At 34.1% G+C, this 25384-nt stretch overlaps 1 protein-coding gene across 4 annotated transcripts in view; it reads right to left on the bottom strand.

Annotated features, from left to right (window-relative positions):
* Positions 1-982: 982 nt before the first annotated feature.
* LOC138696965 (pleckstrin homology-like domain family B member 1) overlaps positions 983-25384 on the bottom strand; it is a 733810-nt gene continuing 709408 nt past the window's right edge. For all 4 annotated transcript variants that reach the window (XM_069822500.1, XM_069822501.1, XM_069822502.1 and 1 more), the window contains 2 exons: positions 20153-20422; positions 983-10427 (listed from right to left, as the gene is read on the bottom strand). In XM_069822500.1, coding sequence (XP_069678601.1) covers positions 10239-10427; positions 20153-20422 — 459 coding nt within the window. In that variant the 3' untranslated portion in view covers positions 983-10238. The remainder of the gene's footprint in view (positions 10428-20152; positions 20423-25384) is intronic.

Here is a 25384-nt window from a genome sequence, read left to right as displayed (position 1 = left end):
AATGCTCATTTTTCACAAGTTTGATTTTTTTATTCAAAAGAAATATTTTCTCAACTTTTCGTATAGAAAAGTGAAATTTTCAGGTATAGGCCTATTTATTTAGTAGCCTTACAGAATGTTTTCGTAAATCTAATATACGGTATATACGTATTACTGAAGATAGTGTATTGAAAATTTTGAAAATATTCCCATGGAAATTGTTTGTAAGGAAATGAATTAACAAAGCAACTACTGTTACATCATAAGCAAAAGATACGTGCCCATGTGTTGTAAAAATGTCAGCTCTATAGCTTCAGCACATTTCGAGAAAATAATTTAATATTCTGAAGATAAGAAGTTGCTCACAAATATCACCTTAAAAGCATAATGCAATAAGAGTTTTGTTATGTAATATTAGTTACACTTAAAACAGATACAGTACCTAGGTAACTTTGCTTTGTACTGTAATATTGTTTTGATTAGTTTATTGATTACTTTTGTAAGGCTAAAGATACCATCAATATCAATTCCAACTTATCATGTCATACTCAATCTCTTTCTTTGGAATATCACTTTCTTTATGAATGATGTGTTTCATCCACTTAATACAGTATAATATTATACTACTATGGAATTTAAGTGAATATTCCTTCTTAACTCTCTATTATGTTATTAACATTTAAAACACAAGTGCAATATTAAAAAATTGGTATTAGTACTTTTGTTTTACAGACAATATAGATAATATCAAACAGAAAGAATAACGACATAAAATTTCACGTCCCGTTTGAAGTTTGTGCACCACTGTTTTCTTAATCCAACAGGCTGCTTATTCATATACACAACCCTTCCTCTTTCCATACTTAGCGCTTGCTGCCCGCACACGACGTCAAGGTCAGAAAAATGCGCTTGCTTTGACATCACTGTACTAGACTGAGGTAATAGAGACAAAATAGTACAATAATGTTCCCCATAAAATTACTAAAATAACAAATGAAAACGATTCACTATAAATAGCAATAGTTTTAATTTTCCAATATTAATTACACTGAAGTCACATATGGTATATTCACAAAGTTTTATAAACAAAAAAAAATCATATTTTAAAAATTAGAAATCATTGTTCCCTCCTGCACGCCATCTATGCAACTATAAAGTTGTGACACACAACTGAAACAAACACATGTGCAATGTATGGCTACACTTACCGTGTGGATTGTCAATCACTTTGAAAGATTATAATACAGAAATTCATAAAACATTTGCTTCCACATCGGCTACTGAACTTGAGGGAGGGAATAGGCTACAAACCTTATTTTCAGTGACCAATAGGCACACTGAATTTAAAAGATACATTTCTTTTATGAATTTGGCAATCCTGCAAAGTCCATTACTATTAAAGCACGTTATTTCATTATTGTCCAGTCGAGTACTTTCAAAACTATATTCTTCGGATGCACGTGATACTATAGCAAATTTTTAAGATCTCTTCATTCAACTTCACAAAATATTTTTCGAAGCAATTGAGGTTATTAAATATCCAATCATAAACCTCCAAGAATGCCACAGCAGTCTGTCCATTCCCGGTGAATAGGTTAATGTCGTCTGCCGAATGTCCACCACTGATTCTTGTAAAATATTTTGTTATCCAATATTATGCTTTCATTTATTAATTTTATAAAAAATGGGCATGAATTTCTATTTGCTGGAGAAGTCCATAATTTCTTTTGTGACCCTGCAACTGCACCCAGCTATTCTGAGAAGTCTTATTTTAGTAAGTGTCCAAATTTAGCTGACAGTTTAATCTCAAATCATACACAGACTTCAACATTATCAGCAAATAAATCAGTATTTTAGTGTTTTACTACTAAGATTTATTTCAAATCATCCGTCCACAAGTGAGGTTGACCACTGGGATCCGGAATTAACAAACATGAAAGATAAAGGGAAATGAAACGAGCAAAATAATGATTCGATTTGTACATTAAAACAAAAATTTACGTGTTAACATATAGATGATAGTGTAGAATTTGAAGAGAGGCCTTCAGAATTTCCATTACGATCTTCTCAACCTCATAAAAGGGAATTTGAAAGGATTTAAGGATATTACATGTAAATTTTGGTAAACAACCCCTCGCTCCAAATAGTAAGCCTGCAACATCCCAGTTGTAAAGTGAAATGCCATATTTTTCACTGAGGTATGGAAGACAAGGTACATATTTAGCTCGCTTGTCATCATTTATCTGCAGTGCTTGATTCGTGTCTCGTTCAAAGCAAATTGTAGTGCCTAAGACCATCGCTTTCTGGGTTGTTACATAGTTACATATTTATGGAATGATTTTTAATTATTAATTATTCTAATAAAAATACAGCAGTGGAAAATATGTTGGTTTTAAATACTTCATTACTATTATTAGTAATCATGCAACATTTTGCAAGAAAATATATCACTTAATGAAATTTGCAATTCTTGACGAAAATGTTATTTCCAAAACACACATTTATTTTCTTTCAAAGTACTGAATCTAAGATTGTTTATTTTATTTTTATTGGGTTATTTTACGACGCTGTATCAACATCTAGGTTATTTAGCATCTGAATGATGTGAAGGTGATAATGCCGGTGAAATAAGTCTGGAGTCCAGCACCGAAAGTTACCCAGCATTTGCTCGTATTGAGTTGAGGAAAAACCCCGGAAAGAACCTCAACCAGGTAATTTGCCCCAACCGGGATTCGAACCCGGGGCCACCTGGTTTTGCAGCTAGACACGCTAACCGTTATGCCACAGGTGTGGACTCTAAGATTGTAACATGGAAGTTTACATAATAATGAAGAGAATTATTTGGTGTGGCATTATAATTCAATAGGAATTCGAAAAACAATGCTTTAACGCAATGAAAATCCTTAAAACCATTTAATGTTAACAGATTTCTTTAGCTGACCAAAATGAAACAAATTTTCACAAAATTGACGTAGCACTACTGGTAATTTTGTCTTGAAAAGCTCTTTGGAAAAACTGCAACCAAGGATAAGATTATGAATCTAATAATAAAGATGTGTCGAGATATTTAAAATTACAGGCACAATTTTTTTTTATTTTTTTTTTAATCTATTTTTTGCTCCTTAAAATTTTGAGGTTGCCCGTAGACAAAGAATACCAGGTAATAATAAATTTATATAATGCATTTTAATACAATGTTCAGTGAAAGACAACAGTGAAAAAATCCTGGAAAGTTCAATAATTAAGGTAAATGATAGCAATGGTTTTTTTAAATTTGTAAGAAACCCCTGATAGTGGCAACAGATATTTCTTTTAAAATAGATGTTGGGAGGGAAAGAGATTTCCAAAATGTTGCTAGAAATCCCACACTGGTTTATAACAATATTAATGAAGGCCATGTCATAAACGAGCTGTATTTTATACTTTTTAATTAATAACATACTACTATTCAAGGAATGCCACATTTAAAAAGTGAAAATCCGGAACACTATTTTCACCTTCAAAATGTGCAAAATGAAAAATTTCTTGAAATAGAGAGTATTGTGGATAATTCTCAAGCAGGCATTCATCTTGAGATTTTAAGAGAAGTATAGGAGTGAAGGGACCAATACGATGCACTTTTAAAAAGATGGTATAAAAGTATTTTGTGTTAACATAAGTACATAGAATGTTCTGCAATGTAAAGGTATATGTAATGAACGTAGTAGTGGCACAGTATACGAAAATGTGAGGTCCACTATTACATGAAAGAGATTGCTGACATGAAATATATCATATCATATAATAATAAGCCAATCTAAGCTTGAAATAGTAGTTACAAATCTTAATGGTGGCACCAGTCAGTAACCACACTGTGGTTATAAAGTCTCTGCAAATACCTTAATGTAATAATACCGGACAGCTGTATACTTAGCAGCATTGACGTGAGTGCGAAATATCGCGGACCTGACATCTAGCGGAGCAGTGTGGAATTACGTCCACAAATACAAATATCAACATAGTGGGAATCGGACTGTTGTTCAAAACGCGAGTTACTAATGTGAAGTAATATATGAAAGACTTAACAAATGTTGAATAGTATTTAATGTAAAATTATCTTATATCAAAGCTACATATTATGAGAAATATTGCATGCTTCATATTACTTTCCGTAAATAATTGTTACATATTTTTACTTTGGTTTAGTGAGACAAAATCAATTCTGACATTAAGAATGAATTTACAATACAGTAATGCTTTATATACCCATTGCTGACAACTGCAAAGATAAAATTGATAGTAATCTGATGCTTGTAATAATTAGTAAAGCCATGTGGACAACAATAAAACTTAATTTGATAAAACCTTAAAATTTCCAATACATTTTAACTTCTATTCATTTATTAGGTCTAAATAAAAAAGCTAATTCGTATTTTTCTATCAACACAAAGACGTAGGAATTAGGCCTACTAAAGAATGTTGTTGACTGACGTTTTATGATCCCTCGGAAATCGAAAGTACGATTTGGGGCAATTTGTAATGCTGTAATTTTGTAGCAATTATAAATAGCACATTTTAACACAGCACTAATTAATAAAACTATTAACTAGCCCAGCAACAATATACATTGCAGTTGATTACAGCTTGTTTCGCGAGTATATCCACACCGGCCGCCTAGGTAGCAGCACCAGCGTAGTTCGCACGTAAAACTGCTAGCTGTCCTGTATTATTATAGTAAGGTATTTGGTGTCTGTACCTCCAGCTAATTTCCCATGATATCTCTTTAGTGTAAAATGCATATCTTAATAATTTTTTCTCCCATTTTTAAATTATCCATGAATTTGAATGAAGAATTAGATATGAGGGCACACACTTTGGATTTAGACAGTTAACTAGATTGTTATTGAAGGCACTTCTGAGTTGCAAATCAAGATTTCAGGTATAACTCCCTGTAAAGTTGATTTGAATAATTTCGAGGGAAAAATTGTTCCGGAGCCGGGTATCGAACCCGGGACCTTTGGTTTAACGTACCAACGCTCTACCACTGACCGCTCTACCACTTGGATCGGTGTCGGTTAGAGTTCCCGAGTAGCTCAGTGGTAGAGCGTTGGTACGTTAAACCAAAGGTCCCGGGTTCGATACCCGGCTCCGGAACAATTTTTCCCTCGAAATTATTCACTTCTGAGTTATTTATTACCAACAGTACCGGTAACATGAAGTTGAATACTGAGATAAATCAGTGCACCCAAACTCGCTTATTAATACGACAATACTCTAGCAAAGGCCAAAGAGAAGTACATGCCTTTGTTTCAACATACCAATACAACAAAACCAAATTTTATGCGTTCAGAGCTGAATACAGAAATGGAAGTGGAACAAGCATACTTTGACACCTTCAAAGTTACATCCTTCCTGATATCATTCCATAGTCTGTTTATTGTTGGACATTATTTCAAGGTCAAATTATTTTACATTCCATATAACATTTTTACATTTTTCCCACGTTCTAATTTCTCTGTGGTTTCTTCTTTTTAGAATGGAATATAATGTTCTTATTTGATGATTTTCTGTTCATTAAAACTCTCTAAACAAAAGAATTCTGGATTTTACATACTAATATAGCTGGTTGCAATGAAGTCTGATAATATGTAACACTCTTGTTAAATATCCCAAGGCGAGAAAACAAAAGAATTGTGGACTTTACATATCAATACAAATGGTTGCACTGAAGTCTGATAATATGTAACATTGTTGTTAAATATCCGAAGGCTCTCTAAACAAAAGAATGGTGGATTTTACATATTAAATACAAATGGTTGCACTGAAGTCTGATAATATGTAGGCTAACATTGCTATAAAATATCCGAAGGCTCTCTAAACAAAAGAATGGTGGATTTTACATATTAAATATAGATGGTTGCAATGAAGTCTGATAATATGTAACATTGCTGTTAAATATCCGAAGGCTCTAAAAAAAAAAAAAAAATGGACTTTACATATTAAATATAACTGGTTGCAATGAAGTACGATAATATGTAACACTGCTGTTATATATCCGAAGGCTCTCTAAACAAAAGAATTAGGTATGGATTTTACATATACCTGGTTGCAAAGAAGTCTGATAATATGTAACATTATCATTAAATATCCGAAGGCCCAAATCTCACTTCATCTTGCAATGGTGTTACATTGTTACAGTTATTGTGTAGTTCCATAAACCCTTATCATATTCAGTGGCGTAGCACAATAGTCCATAACATATGAAGGCCACAATGTCTTTCTTTATAGTTACTACGTATTAATGATAACATTTCTTTACCAACACTGAAATAAAATTCATTTCATCGCTGTACATAGGCCTGTAAGAGGAAAGGGAAACATTAATTTTTTCTTATATAAAATCAGGAATGTTGGCAATACAATTTCTTTTCTGAATCCTGTGCAGAAATAAGTGTGTCATTGCTATCTTATAACAAATTGTAATCACAAATGAAATGGACTCAAGTTCTAGGACGGAAAAAACTCTCTACTCACAGAAAATATAGCCTGGTTTTCTGTATGTGGTTCCGAATTAAGAAGTAACATCTTGTAAGTGATACAAAAACTCTACTAGAAAACAAATCTAGGTAGAGCAATGTGGCACAGATCTGTGAAGTACTGGTAACAGATTCCTATAATGTCCTACTTGATACAGGAATAATGAGGGAAGAAGATAGGCTATGCATTTAGTGCTTTATATTGTACAATTTCTAAATGTGACACAAATAAGATTAACTTAATATATACCATCCTTTAATATAATGTTGTTTTCTAATGCCAGGCGTTTGACAATAAAGTCATTTGACCTCTTACACTCCAATATTTTTCAAAGATATTATCATGGTCAGCCACTGAAGCACAGATTTTGAATCCATTTCTTGGTTTGAGTTGCACAATGGGCAGTTAGGGGACTGATATATTCCAATTCTATGCAGGTGCTTGGCCAAACAGTCATGGCCTGTTGCCAATCTAAATGCAGCTACTGACGATTTTCGTGGTAAATCGGGAATTAACTGTGGATTATAGTAATATTTCAGCCAATTATTTGCAGAAAATTAAATGAAAAACATTTAGTATTCTGAAACATGGATAATCACACACTGATATTCAAATGGTATTCATAAATTTCATCATCACCATATCTTGTATTAATTAAGATTCTGGTTTCATAAATTTACGAACATTAATTTATGTTATGTTACAAGACATATTTCAGTTTACTTTTTAGGTTATGTTCCCTGATCTAAAAGCATGAGAACATGACACAAAAAGAAAAAGTATGTACTTATGTGTAGTTTAAGATAAATACACACTCAGAAATGATTTAGGACAAGTACTTTGTATCAATTTCAACCCTCTGGAATTATATAATTAATTACAAATTTCTGATAACAAATTAGATGAGACAGGTACCAGATGTTGTTACTGTTGTTGTAACAAATATCTGAAACTTTGTTTATGCCAGTTATCTTCGCACAACCTGCTGGTCACATTCAACCCCCTAAAGTTATTTTTGTGGCCCTTCCAAAAACTAAAACATTATTCATAATAAATAATTATACACTATCAGGGTAATTTTAAAATTTTCTCACCATCCCAGTTGAATGACTGAGTTATTTAAAAGCTGCCGTATATAGCCTATACATATATTCTTGCTAGCACAAATACTTCACACACATTCATGTTTTATACAGAGTTCGCTACAGAAATGGGCGATTTTGAAGTATGCAATACATGAATATAGTGCTGCTATCTGTAGTTACATTGCTGAAAGTATGCCATTTACACAGCACTAAACAATTAGTCACCATGGAGCAGTGGAACGGTATACAATGTGCATTTGCAATCAAGACATTAAATATAATGACAGTTATGGAGGCTGTTAGAAGAGAATTTCGTAGGCATTTAATCTCGGATATAATCGTGTATCTAGAGCTTGTGCCATTAGAGAATGGATTACAAACAGTGGCGGCTCGTGGTTATTGAATTAAGGGGGGCTGCATACAAAAATAAACCAAGCAACTTACTTTATTTAAAGATTAGTTCCATGAGCATTATCTTGTAAGTTGTGTTTAAATGACACAGGTTCATGTCAGTGGATTTACTGGCATTTAAAAGAATCCTATGGACAAAATTCCGGCACACCAGCAACGCTGATATAACCCCTGCAGTTGCGAGTGTCGTTAAATAAACCATAATTTAATTTCTTATATGCAGATTTGAACCTTAGAAATATCTATCTGGCGATGTTGTAGTTGGTTGTATAATATATCTACATGATACATCAATAAATGAAAAAAATAACTGAGCCAGAAATTGAATTCAGGATCTTCAAGAGCACGCACCAGGGCACTTGCCTCATTTATTGTGATGTTAAATGTTTCAGATTCCATTATGGTTTGAAAACATTCTAGCAATGGCTCCTTCTTCTCATGAACAACATTTACTGTTCTTATTTTAAATCCATCTTGTTGCCCCAGCTGATGGAATTGTCTTTGAAACACATTAATCTAATACAGACTGTGTGGAGATCGAGAGAAGAAAGCAGGGATACAGGATAAATCAGCAAAAAATATGCGGGCCTTTGTATTTTGTTTAGCGGCTCTTTCCATTATGAGATTCAACTGATTGGCACTTAATTTCACATTTCTCCTGAATTGTTAAGGAACTGAACTGAATAGACTGTAAATACTGTACAGAATTAAACATTGTTGCACTTGTTATACTCACAACATTAAAGAAAATGTATTTAAAACTGCACGCTACTGACAAGCTGCTGCAAATTTTGCAGCTCCTGGAAACTCCGGATTCACGGCAAGGGACAGCAGGGGGAGGGGTAAAACTAACGCGCAAAGCATCCGAGACGAGACTGGCAGCTCCAGGGGAGGAAGTGGCTTCACCCTATAGTCCTTGTCTCTGGTTTCGCTCTGGCAGCACCAGGGGAGGAAATGACTTCACTACGATTGCGTGCATGTCATTGAGAGCGATTTTTTTTTTTTTTTTTTAAATTCGAGCCGCTAAATAGAGACTGTATAATAAATGTTTTTCACAACATAAAACGAGACAAGAGCCACAAATGTCTGGGGGTGCTGCAGCTCTGCAGCCCCTCTTTGAAAGCCGCCCCTGATTACAAACTTTGAGACCAGAGGATCAGCCATGAAGAGAAAGTCACTGGGTGAAGAAGAATTGTTCTTGAATGGATTGCAAATGAAAGTTATGCACTGTTACACTGCTCAATCGTTTAGTGCTGTGTAAATGGCATACCTTTGGCAATGTAACGGCACCTTATCTGCTATCATATTCATGTATCACGTACTGTACTTTAAAATCGTCCATTTCCCTGACGAACCCTGTACTGTTCAATTGCATGTGTTTAATTTTATTTCGCGTTTTCTCTATAAAAAGTGAGTCTATCCAGAAATCGCCATTCTTTCTTGCCTGGATTCACTTTTTAGTAGCTCAAATGTTCTTTATTTGAAAGGATGTCATCATTGCACAAGATTCATCTGTCCCTTGTGGCAACTCTCTTCCTTCACAGGTTTTCTTTCATCAGTTTTCAATAATCTAAGGGTTAATACTTTTAATTCTAATAAATAACGAACACCTCCCACAATACCAAATGTAAAAGTGCACAGAAAGAATCCTTTAAACACCATCCAACTATCTTTGCCAACATTCCTGAATACAACAATGGAGTATGTAGTTAAAATACTCTATACACCCGATCTTGGCGCATGTATAGTATTATAAAGAACCTATGCCACTCGCCATATTTCTGGTCATATCACCAGCAATAGAATTCACAAAACAATATAAAACCAGATATGTGACTTTATAAAAATATATATGTATGTATGGCACACCATTATCCTGTACATGTTACTTCAATGTCCGATACATCCAAATGCCATCAGGCATCTCAGTTGTTAATTGTGCTGTAAGATTGTCAGAATGAATTGCTTGCAACAAGACAAGCAACTTTCTCGTCCCAACAACATGACGTCATTCTCAGTAACACAAATTCCATCCAGAACAACAAAATGGACACAATCACGCAACATATCCCGTTCCTTACTGCATGGTGAGCCCTGACCTCGCAAGCTATATCAAACTTCCATTCTCTGCAGCATTCTCTCCTCTGGACCCCCAATGATACATTTTTCGTTACTCCTATGTAATACATCAGAGAGAGGATTACTGGAGAACCATTCAATCAAGGACTTTACACAAATGCTTGCAGTCTATGAACCGTGTTCGAACTCCTGGTACCCTTCAGCACCCGTGAAGATCACGTCCACCCAGATCCTCATCGCCTCTGGGCTGGGTGCCATCAGGTGGTACGTCCGCTCATTTGTCTTCACGACAAACGTCAACTGAGGGTTTGGAGATTTCACAGAATTCAGATGGTCCACGTATACTTCTTCAATGGACTGCAGACAAAAGAACAACATAGATATTAACAAGGTGTATGTATATAATTTAAAACATAAATCAACATTTTAAATCATAATCATCATCATCATCATCATCATCATCATCATCATCATCATCATCATCATCATTCCTCCAAGTAGGCCTATTAGGCCACATGGCTTGTTATGGTCTCAAAGATTGTCCCTCCAGTGTTTCTTGGGACATCCCAGAAAATTCATCACGTTTTCATTAAAGTAATTAAACTATACAAACAAATATTATTATCGATTACACAAACAAAGGTTTAAAGTATAAGTAAGAGACAAAACGAGAATGCAAGATTTTAAACGTGGTTAGAAGTCAACAATCGCATTCGTCATATAGCTCCATAATGGCTAATAATATTTGTCTACGCCCATTAAATACACCATAATAAACGTGTTTTGTTGCTATAAACGAAGTTTTAATGCACTTTATACTGTTCTCTTAGGATATTTCAGTTAATCCGGACTTCCGTTAAACCGATCAACTTATCCCCCAATTAGTCCAGATTAACGAGGTTTCACTATAATAATAATAATAATAATAATAATAATAATAATAATAATAATAATAATAATAATAATAACAACAACAACAATTTTTTTACAATGAACTTTTGCAATATAATAAAATGTTATAGTAATATTGATATAAATATTCTTAAAAATAGAATTAAAAAGTTAGTATCAAACTGTATTTCACTTTAATCTCTTTTGTTTTCCAATAATTAGTGTAAACTTCTTTCAAAATCTCACAATAAGATTAAGACAAACAAATTGCATTTCATCTTAGCCTCTTTTTTTTTTTCAGTAATGAGTGTAAACTTCTTTCAAAATCTCACAATAAGATTAAGACAAACAAATTGCATTTCATCTTAGCCTCTTTTTTTTTTTCAGTAATGAGTGTAAACTTCTTTCAAAATCTCACAATAAGATTAAGACAAACAAATTGCATTTCATCTTAGCCTCTTTTTTTTTTTCAGTAATGAGTGAAAACTTCTTTCAAAATCTCACAATAAGATTAAGACAAACAAATTGCATTTCATCTTAGCCTCTTTTTTTTTTTTCAGTAATGAGTGTAAACTTCTTTCAAAATCTCACAATAAGATTAAGACAAACAAATTGCATTTCATCTTAGCCTCTTTTTTTTTCAGTAATGACTGTAAACTTCTTTCAAAATCTCACAATAAGATTAAGACAAACAAATTGCATTTCATCTTAGCCTCTTTTTTTTTTTCAGTAATGAGTGAAAACTTCTTTCAAAATCTCACAATAAGATTAAGACAAACAAATTGCATTTCATCTTAGCCTCTTTTTTTTTTTTCAGTAATGAGTGTAAACTTCTTTCAAAATCTCACAATAAGATTAAGACAAACAAATTGCATTTCATCTTAGCCTCTTTTTTTTTTCAGTAATGAGTGTAAACTTCTTTCAAAATCTCACAATAAGATTAAGACAAACAAATTGCATTTCATCTTAGCCTCTTTTTTTTTCAGTAATGAGTGTAAACTTCTTTCAAAATCTCACAATAAGATTAAGACAAACAAATTGCATTTCATCTTAGCCTCTTTTTTTTTTCAGTAATGAGTGTAAACTTCTTTCAAAATCTCACAATAAGATTAAGACAAACAAATTGCATTTCATCTTAGCCTCTTTTTTTTTCAGTAATGAGTGTAAACTTCTTTCAAAATCTCACAATAAGATTAAGACAAACAAATTGCATTTCATCTTAGCCTCTTTTTTTTTTCAGTAATGAGTGTAAACTTCTTTCAAAATCTCACAATAAGATTAAGACAAACAAATTGCATTTCATCTTAGCCTCTTTTTTTTTTCAGTAATGAGTGTAAACTTCTTTCAAAATCTCACAATAAGATTAAGACAAACAAATTGCATTTCATCTTAGCCTCTTTTTTTTTCAGTAATGAGTGTAAACTTCTTTCAAAATCTCACAATAAGATTAAGACAAACAAATTGCATTTCATCTTAGCCTCTTTTTTTTTCAGTAATGAGTGTAAACTTCTTTCAAAATCTCACAATAAGATTAAGACAAACAAATTGCATTTCATCTTAGCCTCTTTTTTTTTTCAGTAATGAGTGTAAACTTCTTTCAAAATCTCACAATAAGATTAAGACAAACAAATTGCATTTCATCTTAGCCTCTTTTTTTTCAGTAATGAGTGTAAACTTCTTTCAAAATCTCACAATAAGATTAAGACAAACAAATTGCATTTCATCTTAGCCTCTTTTTTTTTTCAGTAATGAGTGTAAACTTCTTTCAAAATCTCACAATAAGATTAAGACAAACAAATTGCATTTCATCTTAGCCTCTTTTTTTTTCAGTAATGAGTGTAAACTTCTTTCAAAATCTCACAATAAGATTAAGACAAACAAATTGCATTTCATCTTAGCCTCTTTTTTTTTTTAGTAATGAGTGTAAACTTCTTTCAAAATCTCACAATAAGATTAAGACAAACAAATTGCATTTCATCTTAGCCTCTTTTTTTTTTCAGTAATGAGTGTAAACTTCTTTCAAAATCTCACAATAAGATTAAGACAAACAAATTGCATTTCATCTTAGCCTCTTTTTTTTTTCAGTAATGAGTGTAAACTTCTTTCAAAATCTCACAATAAGATTAAGACAAACAAATTGCATTTCATCTTAGCCTCTTTTTTTTTCAGTAATGAGTGTAAACTTCTTTCAAAATCTCACAATAAGATTAAGACAAACAAATTGCATTTCATCTTAGCCTCTTTTTTTTTCAGTAATGAGTGTAAACTTCTTTCAAAATCTCACAATAAGATTAAGACAAACAAATTGCATTTCATCTTAGCCTCTTTTTTTTTTCAGTAATGAGTGTAAACTTCTTTCAAAATCTCACAATAAGATTAAGACAAACAAATTGCATTTCATCTTAGCCTCTTTTTTTTCAGTAATGAGTGTAAACTTCTTTCAAAATCTCACAATAAGATTAAGACAAACAAATTGCATTTCATCTTAGCCTCTTTTTTTTTTCAGTAATGAGTGTAAACTTCTTTCAAAATCTCACAATAAGATTAAGACAAACAAATTGCATTTCATCTTAGCCTCTTTTTTTTTCAGTAATGAGTGTAAACTTCTTTCAAAATCTCACAATAAGATTAAGACAAACAAATTGCATTTCATCTTAGCCTCTTTTTTTTTTAGTAATGAGTGTAAACTTCTTTCAAAATCTCACAATAAGATTAAGACAAACAAATTGCATTTCATCTTAGCCTCTTTTTTCTTTTTCAGTAATGAGTGTAAAATTCTTTCAAAATCTCACAACAAGATTAAGACAAACAAATTGCATTTCATCTTAGCCCCTTTTTTTTTTCAGTAATGAGTGTAAACTTCTTTCAAAATCTCACAATAAGATTAAGACAAACAAATTGCATTTCATCTTAGCCTCCTTTTTTTTCAGTAATGAGTGTAAACTTCTTTCAAAATCTCACAATAAGATTAAGACAAACAAATTGCATTTCATCTTAGCCTCTTTTTTTTTTCAGTAATGAGTGTAAACTTCTTTCAAAATCTCACAATAAGATTAAGACAAACAAATTGCATTTCATTTTAGCCTCTTTTTTTTTTCAGTAATGAGTGTAAACTTCTTTCAAAATCTCACAATAAGATTAAGACAAACAAATTGCATTTCATCTTAGCCTCTTTTTTTTCAGTAATGAGTGTAAACTTCTTTCAAAATCTCACAATAAGATTAAGACAAACAAATTGCATTTCATCTTAGCCTCTTTTTTTTTTCAGTAATGAGTGTAAACTTCTTTCAAAATCTCACAATAAGATTAAGACAAACAAATTGCATTTCATCTTAGCCTCTTTTCTTTTCCAGTAATGAGTGTAAATTTCTTTCAAAATCTCACAATAAGATTAAGACAAACAAATTGCATTTCATCTTAGCCTCTTTTTTTTTTCAGTAATGAGTGTAAACTTCTTTCAAAATCTCACAATAAGATTAAGACAAACAAATTGCATTTCATCTTAGCCTCTTTTCTTTTCCAGTAATGAGTGTAAATTTCTTTCAAAATCTCACAATAAGATTAAGACAAACAAATTGCATTTCATCTTAGCCTCTTTTTTTTTTTTCCAGTAATGAGTGTAAACTTCTTTCAAAATCTCACAATAAGATTAAGACAAACAAATTGCATTTCATCTTAGCCTCTTTTCTTTTCCAGTAATGAGTGTAAATTTCTTTCAAAATCTCACAATAAGATTAAGACAAACAAATTGCATTTCATCTTAGCCTCTTTTCTTTTCCAGTAATGAGTGTAAATTTCTTTCAAAATCTCACAATAAGATTAAGACAAACAAATTGCATTTCATCTTAGCCTCTTTTTTTTTTTCAGTAATGAGTGTAAACTTCTTTCAAAATCTCACAATAAGATTAAGACAAACAAATTGCATTTCATCTTAGCCTCTTTTTTTTTCAGTAATGAGTGTAAACTTCTTTCAAAATCTCACAATAAGATTAAGACAAACAAATTGCATTTCATCTTAGCCTCTTTTTTTTTTTTTCAGTAATGAGTGTAAACTTCTTTCAAAATCTCACAATAAGATTAAGACAAACAAATTGCATTTCATCTTAGCCTCTTTTTTTTTCAGTAATGAGTGTAAACTTCTTTCAAAATCTCACAATAAGATTAAGACAAACAAATTGCATTTCATCTTAGCCTCTTTTTTTTTCAGTAATGAGTGTAAACTTCTTTCAAAATCTCACAATAAGATTAAGACAAACAAATTGCATTTCATCTTAGCCTCTTTTTTTTTCAGTAATGAGTGTAAACTTCTTTCAAAATCTCACAATAAGATTAAGACAAACAAATTGCATTTCATCTTAGCCTCTTTTCTTTTCCAGTAATGAGTGTAAATTTCTTTCAAAATCTCACAATAAGATTAAGACAAACAAATTGTATTTCATGTTAGCCTCTTTTCTTTTCCAATAATTAGTGTAAACTTCTTCCAAAATCTCACAATAAGATTCTCACAATAAAATTATGATAAACAAATTGTATTTCATCTTACCCTCTTTTCATTTCCAGTAATGAATATAAGTTAAACTTCTTCGAGAATCTAATTTCCATACAATACCATAAAATACTAGATAACGATGCAGTTTATGCCAAATTTCATTTTGATTCTTTAACTTCACTCAAAGTAATGAATTCAAGAACCAATTCAGGAAGGGATCTTCATTCCAGACCTCGAAATACCTTTCACCCTTCAGGAATTTCAGCTGCATCTAACCTGTTTATTTTAAGTTATGATAAATTTAATCTTAAAAAAACTTGATTAAAGGTTAATATGAATTTTCAGTCATGTGTAGACAGATCAGCTTAAACATAGGTTAGGATATCTTTACTTAAAAAAAGATGTTGTATTAACATAAACTATATGAACAGAATATAAAGTATATAATATGCTTTCATGTGTTAATTAACTAGGTTACTTTGCTGACTAGTTTAAGCTGGTGAGCTATCATCAGAACTGGGTGGTCGTCACACCTTCTGATTAAATTTTCTGTGGGGCACGAAAATCTCCCAGTTCTGATGATAGCCCACCAGCTGAAACTAGTCAACAAGGTAACCTAGTTAATTAACACGTGTAAGCATATAATATATAGGCAAACTTTATATTGCGGAGTGATATAGTGTTAAAGGTTGTGTAATGAAGATGTATAAACTATAAGTACATGCTAACTCATACAGTAGCGTGCAAATTAATCCGAACAACGTAATTACTTATGCAAAAACACTCAAATGGGATAAAAAAAAAGGATCTAAGACATACCTCAGTAATCTATGTGGCCTCCCTTGTTCCTAATAACAGCTCTGAGACGATTTGGCATGGATTCCACTAATTTCCCACAAATATTCTTCATTTTTTCATCGCGAAACCATACACCAATGAGGGCAGAAATCATCTTCTCCTTTGTAGAACAGTCCATTTTTTGCATTCTTCTTTTGCAAATTGACCACAAGTTCTCAATGGGGTTGATGTCGGGTGAGTTGCCTGGCCAGGGGAGTACCTGAATATTCTTCTTGTTGAAGTATTCTGTAGTTTTTCGAGACGTATGGCATGGTCTTGTTGGAACACACCTCTGCCATCCGGAAATGATTTTTGCAGCTGGGGTACGATTCTGGTTTCCAATAAGTGTATATTTTTGTCAGAATTCATCATTCCCTTGATAGGTATTAATGCTCCAGGCCCTTCATGTGTAAAACAACCCCAAAACATTACTTTGGGGGGGGTATTTGGGTGCTTGTTGAAGATGAGCTGCTGTTACTTTTTCGGATCCTTTCCGTACGTAAGAAACATGGTGGCCGTGGACCCCGAAATGAGACTCATCGGAAAAAAGTACATTCTTCCAGTCATTCACTGTCCAGTGTTGATGTAATTTTGCCCACAGTAAGCGTTTTTTGCACATAACAGGGGTTAGCAGTTGCTTCTTAATAGGCTTACGAGCCCTTCGTCCAGCTTCCAAAAGCCTACGCCGCACTGTTGTGACGTGAATATTCGCCCCAGTGGTAGCCATTAACTCGCGGGTTAAGTTGACAGCAGTTAGTCTAGGATTTAATTTACTTTTCCTGACAATTAAACGATCATCTGCAGGTGAAGTCTTCCTTTTCCAGCCACAGTTTCCTTTTTTCTGGGGTGTGATGGATCCAGTCTCCCTGTATCGTTTTATGATCGAATTAACAGTAGCCGAACCGATGTGACATTCTGCAGCAATTTGCCTCTGTGTCATAGAAGAATGCTCTGCTAATGTTATAATTTTAGACCGTTTTCGTGGAGTTGTATCCATTTGTGAAGACGACAGAATGTACACAGGATTGCAGTATTAAGTCTTCAACACAACTGAAATGCTTTTAAGTACAAAACGACAGGCAAAATGTCACATATTATAAAAAAAAATAATGACAGAACTTCAACAATGGAATTACACGTACTACAGATGTCAATTAAAGTGGTATGAGCAGCTGTGAGGCCAACAATGACAGAAAATGTAAAAATATGTCATGTTCGGATTAATTTGCACGCTACTGTATTTTCTAATGGTTAAAACTATTAATCAAATGGTTTACACTCAGCTCCAAAAGAAGTAAAATACATATTCTTAGATATAATTAATAAATGTTGGCATGGAGGAATGGAGGAAAAAAACCTTGACTATAACTATTTTTATTAAGAAATATCACACAGAGAAAATATTCTACAAAGAGCCTTCTATGAACTGCACAAGATTACAAATTATGTATAATTTATATATATCATTGACAAAAATGAAATTAATGACTTTCAAAGGAACTTCATCCATTAGAACAAAGATTGCAGGTACTTGAAAACAAAGCAACTGAACAAGTACATACATTCAATTTCCTAGGTTGTAAAATGTCCTATTTTTAAAGAAAAAGACTATAAAATAGATCAATAAAATTTAATCATTTGTATGAAACATGGACATTACGACGAAGTGAAGGGAAACGACTAGAGGCATTTGAAATGTGGATATGGAGAAGAATGGAACGTGTGAAATGGACAGACAAAATAAGAAATGAAGCTGTGTTGGAAAGAGTGGGTGAAAAAAGAATGATGCTGAAACTGATCAGGAAGAAGAAAAGGAAATGACTGGGTCATTGGCTGAAAAGAAACTGCCTTCTGAAGGATGCGCTGGAAGGAATTGTGAACGGGAGAAGAGTTTGGGGCAGAAGAAGATATCAGATGATAGACGACATTAAGATATTGACGTAGTATGTCGAACAAAATCCTGACATGGAATTTGTGAGGTAGCAGTACCTATAATTATTATAGTTGTCATCATGGTGGCTCCCCAGTACTTATTTTCAGATATCTGTTCCTTCAGAATGCTGAAATACCCAAACACATCCACACACAATAAGTCCTCCACCGTTCAAGGTCAAAGAACTGTATACTTAACTATGCCTATCACGTTGTGGTGATCCCAAGTGGTGTTGGATCTTCTCCAAGTTAATAATGCATTCCAAGTGAGTGTCTTGGCTACAAATCCATTTTCAAGCTAAAAATGTTTATCCTGATTTATCTTGCTTATATAGTATACTGTTCCCTCTCCTGGAAACTCCAGCATTATACCCAACCTTATCGAGTACCCTTCAAAGAATACTAACACGATTCCTGACCTAACTCTTCTTATAGCTCCCATTTGTAACCCCGATTTATGACTTGTGTTGGGCAAGCCTGTGGATTTTCTCCAAGATCTCCAGTTCCCCATAAATCTCAATTATCATCTCATCATGGGTGTAGTGTCGACCAGCCTCCTACAGCACACCCTAGGTAATGACTTTTTCGGTAAATTGGTCTACACAACTGGCTTCACATGGGTGAATGACGAACAGTCAAGTATCCCGCCATTAGGAAAAAAAAATAAATAAATTGTAGGTTTGTGAGTTGTATCTATCAGATTGTTTTTGGTAGGTCGATATTGTGATTTTGTGGACTCAGTCGTATACAAGCTATGCAAAGACTGCACTCTAAGTGCTGAACACCTTTCCATTGCAGTGGTATCCTCAACCAACATCACAAAAGCTATTGGGAATCTAAAAGGAAAATGGAATATTTCCAACAATCCAGCCATTACAAGAAGAAGTGTCTAAATGCTCCTGTCATCACAAAAAACCATCTGATGAAGAACTACGAGGCGCGTTCTTAAAGTAAGTTCTGTTTTAAATTACAGCCATCACATCGCTGCAATCGTTATTTTGCGCATGCGTGTTTTCTTCTTCAGTCCTCAGGCAAGCTGTGCATGCAGTTTCAGAGTTTCAGTCCGTGTGTGTGGTTACTTGTGATCAGTTGAAATGTTTAAAGTGATCGAGCACCCCGCCGACTGTGAGATGTGGTCTGTTATCCGTTTCTTGAATGCGAGAAACATCAAACCAGCTGACATTCATCGTCAACTTTGTGAGGTGTATGGTGATGATGCCATTAGTGATGGAATGGTCAGGAGATGGGTTAGGAAGTTCAACGAGGGCTGCGTCTCTGTACATGACGGCCATCTTTGATAAATGACGATTTTGTGCGTGCTGTCAATGAAAAAATTCATGAGGACAGGAACAAATTGACCATTCCCCTTACAGCCCGGATTTGGCTCCGAGTGACTTTCATCTCTTCCTGCACCGCAAGAAGTTCCTCGGTGGTCAACGTTTTGATGGCGACAATGAAGTGAAAACAGCAATGCGGGAGTGGTTCATATCGCAGGAAGGCGAATTCTACAACAAGGGGATAGAAAGACTTATGCCACGACTCGATAAATGCCTCAATAATGGTGGAGATTATGTTGAGAAGTAATTGAAGTGTGGGGAATACAGTGCAACAAAAATGGTTTCTAAATATCTTCCCGTTTACTTACTACACTATTTTGGAACTTATTTTAAGAACACGCTTCGTAACTGTCATGTCAATAAAATAATGAAGTTTTACAATACAATATTTTTTGGCATTTCTGTAAGGTAGAAAGGCCTGGATCCAGTTTGAACACAAAGAAAGCAATGTCTCTTGAGGTTACTTAAATATATTCTGGCACTAAACATCACATACTGTCATAAACTTACTTCTGCCACCAATATATCATTAAAGAAATGTTTTGCTCAGCTTTACTTTCTAGTTACGAAGTACAGTACTACAATGCCACATTTACCTGGAAGTACGCCCCACCCCGAGGTTTCTTCTCACCCCTGTCGCTGTAATATGTGAGGGTCCTCCTCACCCTGTCGAAGACAAACCACCGCTTGTTCCAATGGTGGAATTTGGACCCCATTTTGTGCAGGTATCCCCTACATGACGTGGAATCCAAGCTCACGTGCGGACACAGCTCTATCTGGTGGCCGGCCGACTCTATGTGCTGCCGGAGATTCAGGCTCTCGCTCCTGATTGGTAGGTAACGTGTCAGGGGTCGCTGGTGTGGTTGCTGTTAAACAGACAAATCACAGGGGGTAATCGAACTTGTTCAAAGCTTAGGATCTTCATATGGACATACATTAAGGATATGCAATTTCTATGAGTCAATGATGGGATAGTGTTTGCTCAAATTACAGGGCATATCAAAAGTCCGGTAACACTTTCAATATTCTATTACACAAAAACTACTAATGATAGCACTTTCAAACACACGTCAGTTTAAAATCAAACTCTCAAAGTTATTCAGCCGCTTAATTTTCAGCGATGAAGCGACATTCCATACAAGTGGGAAAATTAACAAGCACAACTGTCATGTCTGGGGTACACAGAAACCTCACAAAATCATTGAACATGAGCGTGATTCACCAAAGGTGAATGTTTTCTGCGCGTTGTCACAACGAAAACTGTACGGACCTTTCTTCTTCATTGAGGCTACTGTGACTGGACATTCATATCTGGACATGTTGGAGCAATGGTTGGTGCCTCAACTTAGACAAGATCTCGATGACGATTTCATCTTTCAGCTAGATGGGACTCCGCCACATTTCCACAATGCAGTTCGTGCTTACCTGAATACGGAGATGTCTGATCGTTGGATAGGACGTGCTGGAGTAATGGACAGATGTTTCATGACATGGCCACCAAGGTCACCCGATATGACTTTTTTATTTATTTTAGTAGGTTATTTTACGACGCTTTATCAACATCTTATGTTATTTAGCGTCTGAATGAGATGAAGGTGATAATGCCGGTGAAATGAGTCCGGGGTCCAACACCGAAAGTTACCCAGCATTGGCTCATATTGGGTTGAGGGAAAACCCCGGAAAAAACCTCAACCAGGCAATTTGCCCCGACCGGGAATCGAACCCGGGCCACCTGGTTTCGCGGCTAGACGCGCTAACCGTTACTCCACAGGTGTGGACCACCCGATAGGACTGCATGTGACTTTTTTTCTATGGGGATATCTAAAGGACCGTGTGTTTGTACCGCCTTTGCCACGTAATTTAGAGGAACTAAAATCCAGAATTCGAGAAGCTGCCGCCACGGTCACAGAGGATATGTTGAAAAGGGTATGGGAAGAGTTTGATTATCGTTTGGACATCTGCCGAGTCACTCGTGGTTCACACATTGAATCTCTGTAAGGTGTAAACAGAACTTTGAGAGTTTGACTTTAAACTGACGTGTGTTTGAAAGTGCTATCATTAGTAGTTTTTGTGTAATAAAATATTGAAAGTGTTACGGGACTTTTGATATGCCCTGTATATAAAATCATTCATATTAACATACAACTTATCAATACAAATTTTCGAAGCTGAAACATCTATCCAACTAATCAATTTTTTATCTAATTTACCTATAAACTATTTTGTGAAAGTAAGGCGTATTTAATCATCTATTCATTCATTCATTCAGTCATTCATTCATTCACTCATTCATTCATTCATTCATTCATTCATTCATTCATTCAAAGAACAGTTTTCACCATTTTCTTAGATTCTACAGACACGAAAACTGTATAAATGTATATAAATTATGAAAATATTAATAACACAATATATCAACACTAACACAATTGGCTTTTACGACGTCACATTAACAACTGTAAATCGTTTTCGTTCGTAGTTCTTGTATTTCGTACCTGGTTCATTAAACACTTGTAATGTTTACCTGCAAACTGTTAGCCTTCTATAACAAACCAGTAACAAAACTTTGACAGTCATAGCACTTTGCTTTTATTACAGCAACAATGCACTCGTGATATTAAATCAAGTCTAGTTAGTTTCTAAAAATACAACGTACGAAGTTTTACCTGTCAACAGCAAGAGAAACAAACTCACCATTTTAATTACCAACTTTTAGCAACTAGACTTGCATCATAAAAACAGTCTGCACTCATAGGGGAATGATTCTTAAATTAGACCTGTTGGTAACAAGTGCCAAAAACACATACAGATGTGGCCAGAATCCATGAGGTAAAAGTATCTAGTTCTTGGAATTAAATTTCTTCACAGATTAAAATTAAATTAACATTAGTCTCATCTCTCTTTAGAATGTAATGCAAAAGTGATCAACACGACTTCACTATTTAATATATGTCCTGAGCAAGAATCCTTGGGGTAATTTTGAATTATGGACTCTCACTTTGAGAGAGGAACAGAGATTAAGGGTGTTTGAGAATAAGGTGCTTAGGAAAATATTTGGGGCTAAGAGGGATGAAGTTACAGGAGAATGGAGAAAGTTACACAACACAGAACTGCACGCATTGTATTCTTCACCTAACATAATTAGGAACATTAAATCCAGACGTTTGAGATGGGCAGGGCATGTAGCACGTATGGGCAAATCCAGAAATGCGTATAGAGTGTTAGTTGGGTGGCCGGAGAGAAAAAGACTTTTGGGGAGGCCGAGACGTAGATGGGAAGATAATATTAAAATGTATTTGAGGGAGGTGGGATATGATGGTAGAGACTGGATTAATCTTGCTCAGGATAGGGATCAATGGCGGGCTTATGTGAGGGCGGCAATGAACCTCCGAGTTCCTTAAAAGCCAGTAAGTAAGTAAGGTACAAACCACCACAGAGAAAATCATTGTGACGTCCCATGAAGACAAAGAAAGAAAATTTTGTGTACATTATTATTATTATTATTATTATTATTATTATTATTATTATTATTATTATTATTGATCAGTATAATGTTATTACACAAATCTAACCTTATGTAGTGTTAATATTATCTACGTCACTTGGAGTGTGTTTGAAAGGAACCATATAACCCTACTGTAAGATAATTTCGTAATGAATAACAATAATAACTATAAAAAAAAAGTCGCGATGCTGTTATTCCCGGCGTGACTCCTCCTCTTTGCTTACGTCTTAGGAAGTCAAGGCTCTATAAAGTCTAGGTAGGTAGTATCGTTCGCCATTTTTGTTCTTTCGTTGCCGAGCTACCATACGAGGGATCTATTTGCCACACCGTTAAACATTATCATGTCGTAGCTCCTATAATAATAAATCAAACGCACTGTAATTCAGCAAATAACTGAGTGGCAAATAATGTCTTCGTGTGCTTTCTGCGAACGCCAACGAAAGAGCCAAAATGGCGGGCGATTATATTAAGTATTTATCGAGCCTTAGGAAATGCTTAACGTCTTCATCAGCGAATCACAAGACGCACACGTTTAAATGTAGCCGACCTGCAACGTGATTGGCTGCCGGAAATTAGAGCGACGGGACTTATAATACATAAATTGAAAAAAAAAGAAAAATAACAAAATCTGAAATAGCTTCTAGTGAATTTGCACAGCAATATAAATCGGTTAGAATCTTAAATATGTTACCAAAACAAAATGCATTATTTTTCAGAATTTTATTTTCTAAAACACTGTATAAGTTATCTATTATTATTTTTCTTAAAATATAATTTCCAACGATATTGTAACAATAAAATATATAGTTACTTACAATGACATAAGTTATATCGTCGTTGTTCTTGCAATAACTCCTATGTGCAAAATATAAAACTGTTCAGTAGGAAGAAAAGCACATTTATTCATTCATAGGAGACTGTGAATTCTTAAATTTTCGAAAGAAAGAAATATAATTACATATAGGAGATTTTATTATTTGCTGTATCACTACCAGTATTTAAGTTATTTAATATAACAAAAATCTGAATATCGATAAATATGTCACATAGGAGTTATTGCAGGAACAATGACGATATTATCATCAAAGCAAAATGTAATTCGAAGACTTGAAGTAAATAAGGATCTAAATTTGTGAAAATTGTGTTTTTAATAGAATAACAATTTATGTAAATTGGCGTTCAAAGATACCTGATCTCCACTAATCGATAGTGATTAATAATTTGTTCGCGTAAATGTTGCTTCTTTAGTTCCTACTTCTACGAATAGATGGCGAGGATGACAGTCAGTGTTGCCAATAGTGCATTTAAATATACCCGCATTACAGAATTCAAAATCGTATCCCCCTCTAACTAATCTAAAAAGCACCAGCTTTAAAGGGTAACCTCTTTTACTGTCAATTATAAGAATAATTTGTACTTAATCTACAATCTATAACATCATTAAACCGGACATTTTTTACCCGTCTCATCAATAGTGTCACCTATTGAGAACTAACGGAACTATTTCAAAGTTTCTCAATTTGTTTATCTTCGGTTCAGACTTATCCCGTTGTTAGAAGGTTTGCTTACACGATCAGAAAAAGATTTTTTTTTTTTTAATAATTGATTAAATGGCGATCTTACTCGTGTTAATTGTGTAAGCATGTGCGGCTTACAGCTGTTTCGGTGCTTCTTCACACCATCCTCAGAGCCTACTAGATCTCGGCGTCATCTCGAACTTCGCTGCCTGTTGTGTGGGTGCGTTCGATTGTTGAAAAGTGTTGAAATGTGGTCTCAAATAGTGTGTGTTCTGAAATTGATCTGTGTGTTGAGAATTTGATCAGGGTGTGTTTTAGTGTGTCTGTATATTTCGTATTGTTCTAGTGTGTTGAGTTTTTGGTTTTTGGGTTGTATGTGTAGGATTTCCATGTCTGTATTTATGTTATTGTATGTGTGGTTGGCATTAGTTACGTGTTCGGCATATGTAGATGTATTGTGTCCTCTGGTTATTGCTTTAATGTGTTCTTTGTATCGAGTTTGGAATGATCTGCCTGTCTGTCCAATGTAGAAACTGTCGCAACTATTGCATGTGAGTTTGTATACGCCGTTTTTTTTTTTGTAAGCTAATTTATAACAAAATTTTTATTTCTGGGGTTTCTATAGTAACCAGTCATCGTGTGGTATAATCACACCCACAGATATAGAGAACTCTCTATCAACTTACATGACATGCCAAAACAACGTTAAGTACGAAATAATGCACTATCGTGCAGAAAATTCAATAAATGAAAGTGTGTGTTTCGACAGACATAATCGAAATTAACAGCTGATACATTTTAGATAC

This window comes from Periplaneta americana, chromosome 3 (genome assembly GCF_040183065.1).
Source record: "Periplaneta americana isolate PAMFEO1 chromosome 3, P.americana_PAMFEO1_priV1, whole genome shotgun sequence".
In the NCBI taxonomy this organism is placed as follows: Eukaryota; Metazoa; Arthropoda; class Insecta; order Blattodea; family Blattidae; genus Periplaneta; species Periplaneta americana.
This window is presented reverse-complemented; position numbering and strand designations above follow the sequence as displayed.